The 13,525-nt window shown below is 36.6% G+C and overlaps 1 protein-coding gene across 4 annotated transcripts in view; it reads right to left on the bottom strand.

Annotated features, from left to right (window-relative positions):
* FIRRM (FIGNL1 interacting regulator of recombination and mitosis) overlaps window positions 1-13,525 on the bottom strand; it is a 50,854-nt gene that overhangs the window by 7,929 nt on the left and 29,400 nt on the right. For all 4 annotated transcript variants that reach the window (XM_070768124.1, XM_070768126.1, XM_070768125.1 and 1 more), the window contains 8 exons: window positions 13,021-13,169; window positions 12,625-12,754; window positions 11,349-11,535; window positions 9,098-9,180; window positions 8,697-8,748; window positions 7,116-7,205; window positions 2,729-2,914; window positions 805-927 (listed from right to left, as the gene is read on the bottom strand). In XM_070768124.1, the coding sequence (XP_070624225.1) occupies window positions 805-927; window positions 2,729-2,914; window positions 7,116-7,205; window positions 8,697-8,748; window positions 9,098-9,180; window positions 11,349-11,535; window positions 12,625-12,754; window positions 13,021-13,169 (1,000 nt within the window). The remainder of the gene's footprint in view (window positions 1-804; window positions 928-2,728; window positions 2,915-7,115; window positions 7,206-8,696; window positions 8,749-9,097; window positions 9,181-11,348; window positions 11,536-12,624; window positions 12,755-13,020; window positions 13,170-13,525) is intronic.

The raw sequence follows: 13,525 nt of genomic DNA, 5'->3' as shown, positions 1-13,525 counted from the left end.
TATCTGTCACAGAAAAAGCTTGCTTATTCCTTAGTCTTCTTAAAATTCCATTCTCCTCTCCAGAACTCTTGCTTCTATTATGATATTATAAGCTTTATCACCAAGAAAGATCCTCAGTGAATATTTATTGAATAATTTAATGAGGATTAGGGGAAAGCACTTGAAGCTAAAATGCTGCAACAGTGAAATCTAACCATATACATAAACTTTAATGATAAAATATCATCTGCAAAACCATTTCTGTTATTTCACAAACATTAATGTTGCCTTCAGCTTTCACTGACTGGGACACCCAGAGGCCAGTATTTCAACTTATCAATGTCATAGTTAAATATTTAACTAAATATGATTTTTAAATTACAATGATCTGTGGGACATATATCATTCTAATTCTAGCCTGATTTTGGCTTTTCTGGAGAAGAAGAATACAAGTTAACCACATCCATTTACTTGCCCCTTCTACTATTAAGCCAGACCACTCTCCCAGTGCTCAAAAGATTTTATAAAAGAACTCCAGAATCACAGAAACAGGCCATAGCAAACAAAGAAGAAAAAACAGTAAGAGTTGAAAATAGTAGCTAGACTGTCACTGTCACTTCACTACTTTCTAGTTTTATTAATATAATTCTATCAACTTAAATAGAACTGGCTGAAAGAGTAAAAGTAGGTATTTTTAAGTTCTAATCACAAGTGCTACCAAGAACCTAAAGTAATTACATACATTTTACTCTGTATGGAAATTTCATTCTCTTTTTCAGTATTTTATTTGTTCTTCAGCAAAATGATTATAGTTGCCTTCCTTACCAGTTTAACATTTAAAAGAATTGAAAGCTGACTTCCAACTTCCTTAATTGCAGTTTGCTGCCCCAAATCCAGAGCTTCACCAGAAGAATTACATACAGCAAGCAGAGCAGAGAGCACTGTGTTCTAAAGGCAAGAGACAGGGAAAGGACCTGAGTGCAGACATCACTTTAAAGGAGCTGGAACCCAATTACCTGTCGGTTTTGAGTTACCTCTAACTCTTCATAAAAACACTAGAAGTGTATCTCTAAGACCCAAAGCCATCTTTTCAGCGATGTCTTAATACATGTATTATGTTAGCCAAATAAGATGTATTTATAGAAACACTCAAATTTTTGGCCAACCAATATATTTTGTTAAAACTACTTTCCTTATACACAGAAACATTAGCTTCATTTTCCTAAAAAAATTTTTTTTCCTTTTAGGTTGAAAATTTAACAAAATGGAAACTGCATCATATTTTAAAAAATAGATTTGATACAAATGGCCAATACGGTCAAGCTAATTCATACTATTTATCAACTAAATTTTTTTCACATTATGTACTTAGCAACCTTTTAAAGTTTACTAAATTATTGTTGCTGTTGTTGTATAATTAATCTTTAAAATTTTTTAGCAACACTGCCTTCAATAAACAAATATAGTACCTAAGTACACTATTTAGAATTTAAAACAAAAGATAATTTTTCCTGGATTCACTCTTAATGATATATCAAATGTCTGTCTCTCTGGCCAGGAATGGGGTTGGTTGGCGTGTGGTAACAATCAGTAATTTTGCCCTTCATCCATTATACTTCAACAACCACACTTAATTTTATGTAATCACCACACAGCTTTTAACTTACAATTAACTTATTTCCTTTTACAATAAACATTAAATAACTTGCTGATCTGGTTTTGGTCATAGAGTAAAGCCGTTGAATTTTAGAAAATAGGTGCTTTTATTTTATCTAATACAAAAGTTTTTGTCTTTACTATAGAAATTTGTGTATAATGAATACAAAACCTGAACAATCTCACCAATAAAGGCACATAGAAATATTTCCTTTCAATATATGTAAATGTTTTAAATTATCTTTATGATTAAGGTCAAATGCCACTATGTAATAGAGTATCAGAACATTTACACTCAGTTTAGAAATATAAGTCTCAAGAAAACCCTGAATTCAATTTAAAATTGCAAATAAGCCCTCACCCCTTTGAATGCTCTGTGCCCATCCTTGCTTGATTTGTCTGTTATCACAAACTGATATATAATATGTATCTAAGTTTTACATATATATATATATATATATATATATACACACACACACACACACGTGTGGGTGTGTTACTTCTTTGTCCACAGCTAAAGAATGTAAGTCCATGAGAGCAGGAATTTTTGTTGGTTTTGTTCTTTGATATATTTTTATCTCCAATGCCTAAAACAGAGCTTGGCACATATAAACACTCAAAATATGCTGAGTGAATGATGAATCAAAGAATGTGCAAATAAACACCAAACAACATGTACTATATTCAGTTTCTAAAATTGTATTTTGACTTATAGATCAACTTCTTTTTTATTTCATTATTTTAAGAGGGCGCATTCTAAATAGAAAGGTATATAAAGACTCAGAAGAGATTTGCATAAAATGAGGGTTGTACAAAAAGAAGAATCTTCTCTACCAAATCTAGAAATATGTCAGCAAATATACTACAAATAAAGTATTTCATAATGTGTTTCGTGTTGTTCCACCCTCCCCTCTCATATTTACATCAATCAAGATAATAGCACATTTCTCACAGACTCTTACAGTGTAGAAATATGAAACTCTTGCTAGATTCTGAGGGCACAAACTGTGTCTTTTTAACAACACATCCCCAGTAACTAAAGCAGCTTCATAAACAGCTACAGAACGAATCAAGGCCATCATAATGCACTTACCAGAGACTCAAGTTCTTCTAGCGTGCGGTTACTGCCTAGCCACTTCATACACCATGCAGTACCTGCTCTGGTGACCTCAAGTGCAGTTTGTTTCCTAAGCTCAGCAGGTAATGCCTGAAAGGAAATATACTGCCACAGAAGCAGATTTTCTGTTTCTTTTGGGGGAAATTTCTGGATAAACTCCACCTGAAATTAATTGTTAAAAAAACAAGAGTAACAGACAGCCTAGTGAACTGATACACCAAAGCTAAGTATTAGCTTCCATATTTAATATTTTTTTAAAGTTCTTGGGATTTCCCCTGGTGGTCCAATGGTTAAGTCTCTGATTCTGCACTTCCAGTGCAGGGGGTGCAGGTTGGATCCCTGGAAGGAGAACTAAGGTTCCCACATGTTGTGGGGTGGTATGACAAAAAATAATAGTTCTTAACTGCATAACAGTATCACAAGGTACCAGATCAATGTAGCCTAAATGAACATGCATTTTAGTTATTTTTGTTTTTGCATTTGTTTCCAAATTGAAAAAACAGGTTAAGTGCAACACGATATAAATGCATTAAGAAATATTAAATAATGTATTTCATTATTAGTCATGTCAGCTATTCTAAATGCTTCTACCCAATAAGTCTATTTTTCCCTAAGAATCAGTGTACTCAACAACTTGTACAGCTAAATCAAAAGTAATATTCAAAAATACACCAACAAGATTGATTTAGCCAACCTTTGTGGCTTACTACTTAGCTATCACAGAGAAGCAAAGGTCACAGGTTCAGTTTTCCAATGGGCTATCCAGCTCTGCTCTACTTTAGACAACATATGAAACTCATTCGCAAGTGTTCAGAACAGTATGGTTGGCAAAACAATTCTACCACTGAAATAATTCAAAGTGTTTGCCAGGTTAACAGAAAAACAGTATTGTTAAAATGCCACGTTAACGGACTAGATAAAAATGGCAAAAGTTATTTGAAGAAAGAGTTAAACTGTTAAGTCAGTTTCTGGTGGAAAAACTGCAAAAGCAATGGTGTACTTAATTACTAATTAAGGTATACTCTAGGAATATTGATGTAATTTTTAAGAAGAAGAATTCAATTTATAATATCCAAAATCTACTTGCTGAATGACAGAAAAAAAATTTTCTTACATCAAAAATGAGAAAAGAAAAAACACACCACTATATTAAATCTGACAGAGAAACTCTTCTACATTATATATCATATTTATATTTGAATTTTATTTGTTTGGAGAAAATACTTAGCTGTCAACACAAGGGAGAAATTACATAGCTATCTTCTGGGACAGCTGATAAAGCCAGAAAAATGGATCCCTTCTTGAGCTATGCATCTATTACAACAGGCAGCTTTACTCTTGAAACCAAACTACATCAGGAAAGCCAAGAGAATTGTGCCAACTAACATCAATTCAACAAGACCTTTCTTTATAATAAAGTCCAGTGAGTGAATGATTTCCCTTTCCAAAATAGAACTATAAGTAATAACACCCTGGACAACATAGGTAGGAGTTGCCAAGATCTGTTACATACAAAGACTGATTTATTTATTTACTATTCTGGGTTTGAAAACCTTGGCCTCAACACAGTTTGCAAGATTTAAAACTGCTAGTGCTGACAGTTCACAAGGAGTGAAATATAAGGGGATCTAATGTGCAGAGCACATGACTTCCCTCCTTAACACTGAGAGAAAAATACACCAGTGGGCTTAAAATGCAAATATATATCTTTCCTTTACATGAAAATGGTAGCACAGCTGCCAATGTGCTTCAACCAGACCATACTAATATCCTTTCCCCCCAGGTAACCTCAGGAAATAAAAAAGCATATTTCCTAGGGTAAAAGGGCATAAGGAGGCAGAGGCAACATCCCACAGAGGAGGGCTCTGAAGCAGCTGCATGAAAACCAGCTAAAAACAATACGGGAGCCATGCAAAGAGCACAGACTTGGAAGCAAATCAGATCTTATCTGAATCCTAGCTCAGTCACTTATTATGTGTGAGCTTGGAGAAGGTCTTTAATTATCCTGAGTTATTGAATCTTCATCTGTAAAATGGACATGATAACATATCTATCCCACAAGGCTGAGGTAAGGATTAAAAGAATTAAAGTGCCTACTACAAAACCTGGTCCATAGTATAGTCTGAAAAAAATACAGGCTTCCCTGCTGCTTCCTTTAAGATGCTGGATCATGTCTTAAGAGAAAAGGAAAAAGAGCTGACATGACATGACATGATAGAAGAACTAACACTTGTTAAATGCTTACCTGATGCATATATACACTCTTATCTCCTTGAGTCTCACAACTGCCGTCTAAGTAATAATATTTCAATTCTAGGATTAACTAATTCTCCCAAGCGCTCTCAGAACAGGAATTCAAATTCAGGTTTCTCCCTTAATTTTAAGTGTTATACAGTAACTTGAACACAGCAGGAAAAATCAGTATTTGATAAATGAAGGAAAATGTTACAAGTAACCCCTCATTTATCCATAACTTCATATCTGATAGTTGGAATTAGTAAATTTCAGAATAAACTGAGAAGTATATAAGAGATCTCTAAACATACACTAGAGTTTGTTATAACAAATCTGCTAGAACTCACTTGGGGCTAATTCATTCAGAGTTGTATTATCCTAAAAGTTAAAATTTCTCAACTCTGGGAAAAGAATTTTATTCCTATAAAGTGAGAAAATCGAGGATCTCTTCCAAATCCCACTTCTTCAGGAAGGGCCTGCCAGTTAAACAGGGCTTCTAGGAAGAACCATATACCAGGAACCAAGAGTATGACCTTTGATAGGGGAGTGGAAGGTATTAAAATTGCACTTGGAGCAGACAACTCTTCAGGAGTTTTAGAGGCATGAACAGCAACCCTAACATGTTTTCTGGAGGGCGATGAGGTGGGCCTGCTGTGCTTTTCTGCCTTGGAGACACCTAAGGAAGAGGGCCAGAAGGTCAGTGTGGCTCCTCGCTACCCTGCCATCCTCTCTTGGCAGGAAAGCAGGCATGGACTTGGGGTAAATACTCTGGTCAGAAATAACTCAGCCTTTACTGAGTACCCTCTAAACTCAGCACTATGCTAAGTATTTCACATATATTATCTCTAAATCCTTATGAAGTTTTCCAAAATAGTTACACATTTCTGTCACTTTGTAGGCAGGCAAATAGTTTCAGAAACAATGACTTGCCCAAGGTCATATTAAGCCAGGATTCACACCAACCCACTTCACTAACCTAGTGTTTCCCCAGCTTATATCCATGTCAGAATCATGTAGGAATTTAATAAGAACAAAAACAAGTTACTGAGCCTCACCCAACAGCCACCACTCCATACCCATTCTATTCACAGGCTTAGGTCCTGGAACAGGTTCCAGGACCTGTATTTTATAAAAAGTTCGTAAGAGCTCCAAAGTGACTAATCCAAGGGACTATACCAGGCTACCAAGGTTCCTGTAACTGGAAAATCTCCTCTGTCACACAGAGCTTGTCTTCCTCACAATGGCAAACAACTAGGGCTCATCATACTTCCAATTTTCCCCAGAAAGTTCAACTTGTTTACTTTGAAAAAGATAAAGATATCATTTTCATTTAGAGCATAAGTAATATTCTAGCTCTTCAAAATAAGTTAAAGGGACAGGGGATACAGAACCATTTCATTCCAAGTATCTTAAATGTATGAGAAATAAGAAGAAAGAAGACAGAGTTAGATGTACTCAACCTCCACCTACTCCTCCGCCATCTTGTTCTCTCAGAAGACAGAGTTAGAATGATTATCTGTAACTTGCAGTAAAGACACTGACAAGGACTCTCTCCTTGACCAATCTTAAGTCAAGCTCTTCTTAGCTCTCTTCTTGAGAAGACTTTGACCCTGGGCTTGTATCCATCTTTTCTGGGTCTTGCATTATCCAATTTTAGCAAGAATCATAACTAAATTTAGAAAGAATCCCTCAACCTTAGTATCTGATCATCCTGGTCTGTGTTCAGCAAGAATCTGGTCAAGCCAGGATGACCCCCTTACCTCTGATGTTTCCTTTTAGGAATTTTTATCCACAAGACTCCTACCCTGCTTCTTGACCCTAGATTCACACTAGTCTATGCTGTATTCAGAACTGAGCCCAGTTCTACACTGAAATCTCTTCTCTCCTATTGCAACAGCTCTGAATAAGATCTGTTTTTATCACTTTAACTCCTGTATAGCTTTGGCTTTTCTTTAACATCAAAATCTAAATCCACCTAAAAGCAATAAGCAATGTAATCAATACATTAAAAATTTACATTCAGATGTTAACATTTACATGCAGAATAAATGGGAGTGAAAAAGCCTTCAAAAGTATCTGAATCCAATTCTCAGCAGCTGCTCAAAAACAGTGACAAAGATATCCTTGCCTGTTGGCGTGGGGCCATGAAGAAGAAGAGACGCCTCAATAGTATTGATAGGTTGGTGAGCTGATAACATTCTCCAGGGCAAGATTTTATCTGGGAAAAGACAGGAGAGAGAGCAGAGATCAAAGACTTAAAATCATAGCTTTTACAAACTTTTATATGCCAAAATATTAACAACAGCTCTTTCTGGAAAATAACATGGAATTTTAATTTTTGATTTGGCACTTTCCTCTAATTTTTTCTCTTCCATGAACCTAGATTACTTTTGTAATATGGAAACAATTGTGATATATTTAAAAACAATACTTTTGAATTTCTAATTACCATTTTGATTATAACTTGATATGTTAATCCCCCTACTGAAAGATAACTTGTGAAATTTTTTTAAGTCTAATCACAAAAGCGCAGAGGTGAATATAACTGTAAGATGGAAGCGTCATTAAAAGAATTTAAAATTCCTATCATAATGTGCTAGGAGAGCTTTTATTTAAAGTAGTTATGATACAAATAACATAAAAGTCAGTTTTGTGCAAGATGTGATGAGGATTTAGAAAAAAAATTGGGTAAGCACTCCAGACCATTAGCCATGCAGACATAGATGTCAGCTGCCTGGTTATCATGCACCTCAGTGAATCTAGTCTACAATATCCTTACAGGGTAAACCAAGAAATATATGAATCAAAAAACAAAACACACACGGCCCACATAAAATCTTATCAAAATCCAGAGACTAAAAACAAAACAAACCAGTCATGCCCATCTTATATGGAACATAAACATGTTGAGATTTAAAAGCAAAAGAAGATTAACACTGAAAAGATTAACATGTGTCATCATTAATTTTCTCTTTGTATCTATTCACATTACTTCTTTACCCAAAAGGCATCAATTACTATCACATTTAGTCCTTCTCAGAAAGAGATACATCAAAATCAAGAGTCAGAATGTCTAAGTCATATTAGAGACGGGGCTGGGGCAGGAAAGAGGGGCTCGGGAGAGGGAGGAAGGAGGCGAGAGTAAGAACAACTCTGGGTCATTCACATTAAGGCTAACTCCTATTCTCTACTTTGTATTCAATTTTACATTTATCCTCAAACAACCTAATTTTTCTTCCCCAGATCAATGAAACTCCATAAAATTTTGAAAATGAGACAATTTCCCCAGTGAAACGATCTTTCTAATATGTCTTTCTCAATAGCATCAACATTGAAAGTGAAAGTGTGAAGTCACTTGGTCGTCTCTGACTCTTTGCGACCCCATGGACTGCAGCCTGCCAGGCTCCTCTGTCCATGGAATTCTCCAGGCAAGAATACTGGAGTGGGTCGCCTTTCTCTTCTCCAGAAGATCTTCCCAACCCAGGGACTGAAACTGGGTCTCCTGCATTGCAAGCTGATTCTCTACCGTCTGAGCTACCACGGAAGCCCAGCATCAGCATTAATGCTGAGCAAAGAAACTAATTTACTATCAAAATCATTTAGCTAACATGCTATTTCTCCTTTTGATATTCACATTCTTTAAGATTATCATATCCCCAAAGGAAATGCATGGGAAGTTGAATGTTTTAGGCTTTATAATTCTACTTACCAGATGGGCCATTATGGTCACATGATGAGCACAGAGTTCAGCAGTCCCATATCTGTGATAGAAACAGAAGGCAATCTTCATACAATTATTTATACAATTATTCAGAAAAGCAAGATGAACTACCATAAAGCACTAAATATTCTAAACTGCAGTTATTTCCATGGCAAAGGAATATCACAACATACAAAACGACCTAAGCTATAGGTTCTATTGATCTGAGCCAAAGAAAGGAAAGAGGGAACTCAGTACCTAATTCAGTGCTGTGATGTGAAATCAAATCATTTTGGGGGGCTGTTATGGGATTATCAAGATTTAATTTTCTATAAACTTACAAGTATAAAGTCATTTACTATCAATCACTACAGTAAATCAACCCCTAAATTTTAAAAAGCATGTTGTACCGAGCAAGGAAGCACCATGCGTCCATAGCCAGCAAAGAGGTGATCATATTAGCACTAAGAACAGCATTCAACAGAGCAGTGTCCTAATGAAAAACAAATTTTTATGATAAATTATCATTAATATAACATTTCTCAAAACAACAAAATACTATCACAATCCAAAAAAACCCAACAGATCCTCAATAAGAAAGTTCTACTTTCTAGTGTCTGAAAGAATCCACGTTGCCATCCCCTCAACATTTATTGAGTACCTACATGTTCAGCATTGGACTGGGCTACGGAGATGTAAAGTGATTGTCAATGTGATAACTCAGTCACTAGGCTCCACAAAAATCCTCTATGTAGGCTGAAGTCTCTAAAACAATATATATAATACACATGCCTATACTTCCGTTTCTGTCTTAACCTATTCAAAGACAATATTTAATATGTGCTGAATATTACCCATTTATAATATCATAAATGATACTGATTTTTAAATAAATTTTAAGAATTTTTTTCCTAGAATTTTATCAGTGTCTTTTCTAATCCAATTCCAGTAAAAAGGGACTTCCCTGGTGGTCCAGTGGTTAAAAACCCATGCTTCCACTGTAGGGGTTATGGGTTCGATCTCTGGTTGGGGAATTAAGGTCCTGTGTGCTGCATGGTGCAGCCAAAATTTTTTTAAAAACCAAAACAATTCTAGTTTTAAAAAAGCAAACACATTAAGCCTAGGATCTGTAGGAGACTTGGTACTACATTCTGCTATTCTCTGTTTCTTTTTAAGAAACTGAATTAGGTGAAATCATAGACCCATTTTTCTTCTTCTTACACTGTCTTTGCATACCTTTCCACCCCAAATGTTTTCTGAAGTATTTTAGCTAAAGATTACATCTGCATTCTACAGGACTCTTAAAATTACCATTTCCTAAGACCCAACTGAATTAAAACATAAAATGTGCAAGCTGAGAGAATGACAGTCAAAAATAAATACACATTTCTGAGTCATATGGTAGTTCTATTTTTAGTTTTTAAGGAACCTCTATAGTGGCTGTATCAATTTACATCTCCATCAACAGTGCAAGCGAGTTCCCTTTCCCCCACACCCTCTGCAGCATTTATTGTTTGTATATTTTTTTTGATTATTGCCATTCTGATTGGTGTGAGGGGATACCTCACTGTAGTTTTGATCTGCATTTCTCTAATAATTAGTGATGCTGAACATCCTTTCATGTGTTTCTTGCCCATGTGTGTGTCTTCTTTAGAGAATTCTCTTTAGGTTTTCTATTTTTTGAAGACACATGCACCCCAACATTTATTACAGCACTATTTACAATAGCAAGGACATGGAAGCAACCTAAATGTCCATGAACAGATGAATGGACAAAGATGACAGGGATATAGATACATATGGATAAGATAATATGGGTCATTTGTGGAGACATGGGTGGGCCTAGAGTCTGCCATACAGAGTGAAGTAAGTCAGAAAAAAAAAAAAATCAAATATCATCACATATATGTGGAATCTAGAAAAACAGTAAGATGAATCTATTTGCAGGGCAGGAACAGAGATGCAGATGTACAGAACTATACTCAGGGAGGGCAGTCGGGGTGGAGGTGGGTGGATGAATAGGGAGACTGGGATTGGCGGATGTGCACTGCCATGTAAAACTGCTAGTGGGAACCTGCTGTAGTGATGGGAACTCGTCAGTGCTCTGTGGTGACCTAGATGGCGAGGATGGGGTGGCGGCGGAGTTAATAGAGGGAGGGGATATATGCATACATATAGCTGATTCACTGCATTGTACAGCAGAACTAACCAAATGTTGTAAATCAAGTAGTAGTGCCCAGTCATGTTCAACTCTTTGTGATCCCATGGACAGTAGCTCACCAGGCTCCTCTGTCCACGGAATTTTCCAGGCAAGAATACTGGAGCAGGTTGCCATTCCTGTCTCCAGGGGATCTTCCTGACCCAGAGATTGAACCTCATCTCTTGCCTCTCCCGCACTGGCAGGCAGGTTCTTTACCGTGGGCACCACCTGGGAAGCCCGTAAACAACTACGTGCTGTGCTGTGCTAAGTCGCTTCAGTCACGTCCGATTCTATATGACCCTACGGACTACAGCCTGCCAGGCTCCTAACCCAACGATACCCCATGTAAATAAATACATACACAGTTATTATCCCCACACTTTCTTCTATATCTGATTCACAGTCTCAATGAAAAGAAAGCAAAAGTAATCTCAGCTTAGCCCTGCAAGTGACAAACATACCAGTTCAGGGAACAGTGAGGGATGAAGGGAAGCAATAAATGTACACAGATGAATGCAAACATGCTGATACAAGGTGACAGCAACCTCGGCTTGCCCTTTACTCTTTACTCCCTGTAAATGAACAGGAAGAGAGAGTTCACCAGAACACTGCTCAAAACTGGAGAAAATGGCTTTGAGTAGAGACACCCTGCAGGGAAATTGAGAACATTGAACCCAACGTTATTAACATTTAACAATTAGTGGGTGTAGTAACACTGGTATTTTAGCAAAGCCAAATGTCTCAAGATGTATATATCAGTAACAGTTTCCAATATATGTGAATATGCATCCATGTATCCATAAAAATAAAATACAGTTAGAGAAATCCCTTAAAGGAGAATTTTCCTATACATCTTTTATCATTTACCAAGTGATTAACAAAATACAGAACTATACAAAGTCTGAGACAAAATTCATCAAGGAATCTGAAACTTAAATAGCTAAACTAGGTATCATATATAAAATGAAAAATAGGCCCTATTATACAGACAGAGAGGGGTCATTTTAAGATTGAAATGGTTTAAGAATTCTTCATAGAGGGTTTAAAAATAAATTAAAAATAAGCAAAATATAATAGGTAAAGATGAGAAAGCCTGAGTAAAAGGCAGACAGGAATCACCAGTCTGACAGAAGCAAGGTATATGTGTAGAAAGAGAGACAGGATAAGGAGCAAAAGTTAATGACGACAACAGCAGGTTTTAAACGCAAAGCTGAGGACATGGGACATTATGCTTCAGTTACTGAGCAGGAGAATTGCAAGCTCACAAAGCTGGGGGTTAGGAAGACTAACCTGACAGTGGTACATAGGATGCCACTAAAGGAAAGGATAAAAAACTAGAACACAGCAACAGCCAGGGTGTAGGAACTAGAGCCTGATATTGGCAAGAAGAATGAACACAAGGGAGATTTCCCAGGGGATACCTTATAGTGTCTAAGCATTCTATTTATCAGAGCTCATCTTTAAATGTTATCAGCTACATCTCTACTACATTCAATGTTTATAACACTATTAGGCAATACCTTTTAAAAGAGTGAACAAAATTAAAATATTTTCAGCACCTGTCAGATTTGTGTATTTTATATTTTTATTAAGTAGCAATGTGTATGAGGTCTACATAGTAACTATTAATTAGAATATGTGATACAACAAAGAATTTAATTTTGAGGTCATTGCAAACAACAGTGCATTCTAAACCATCGTAATATGATGGGAGATAAACAAAACCATGTCTGTTACCTGGCTGTAGCCTCTGAGACTTGGCTCTCTGTGCACCACAGGGCCTGCACATCCTCAGGCCGAGAGGACAGCTCATCCATAATGACAACCAGCAGCAGACACTGGGGAAGCTGTAGTTCACAAGGCAGCTCTTCACGTGGTAAAAACACATTAATTAAGTTATAGCAAATTGGTAAAAGCATACTCTATTTTTATATAACTTTGATTGCTATATTAAAAAATTATAATTTTTTTTTAAAGTTAGAAATATACTCCAAGAAAAGCAAGTAGAAGAAACTTTAAAGAAAAATTTTAAAACTTAAAAAAAGGATGACTATGTAAGGGAAAATTACCATGTGTCTAACACATTGTAATTAATAAGAGATGTTTTAACATTAAATGTGTTTTGAAGCTTACCTAATTTACTGTCCAAAACCACATCCACAAAAGGCTGGAATGTGAGAAGCTGACTGATGAGTGGACTCAGTGTAACCAGGAAAGTACTGGCTATTTCCTCCTGCTGTGCTTTAGAAATCCCTGCAGCATACAGGCTTGGAGGAAACTTACTGGAAAGAAGGGAAAAAACTCATTCACTTAATGCTGCTGCTGCCGCTAAGTCTCTTCAGTCGTGTCTGACTCTGTATGACCCCATAGACGGCAGCCCACCAGGCTCCCCCATCCCTGGGATTCTCCAGGCAAGAACACTGGAGTGGGTTGCTATTTCCTTCTCCAATGCATGAAAGTGAAAAGTGAAAGTGAAGTCACTCAGTCATGTCTGATTCTTAGCGACCCCATGGACCACAGCCTACCAGGCTCCTCTGTCCATGGGATTTTCTAGGCAAGAGTACTGGAGTGGGATGCCATTGCCTTCTCTGCATTCACTTAATAGCTACCTTCTAATTTTGGCCAGAGGCTAAGTACG

Source organism: Bos indicus, chromosome 16 (assembly GCF_029378745.1).
Source record: "Bos indicus isolate NIAB-ARS_2022 breed Sahiwal x Tharparkar chromosome 16, NIAB-ARS_B.indTharparkar_mat_pri_1.0, whole genome shotgun sequence".
Classification (NCBI taxonomy): Eukaryota; Metazoa; Chordata; class Mammalia; order Artiodactyla; family Bovidae; genus Bos; species Bos indicus.
This window is presented reverse-complemented; position numbering and strand designations above follow the sequence as displayed.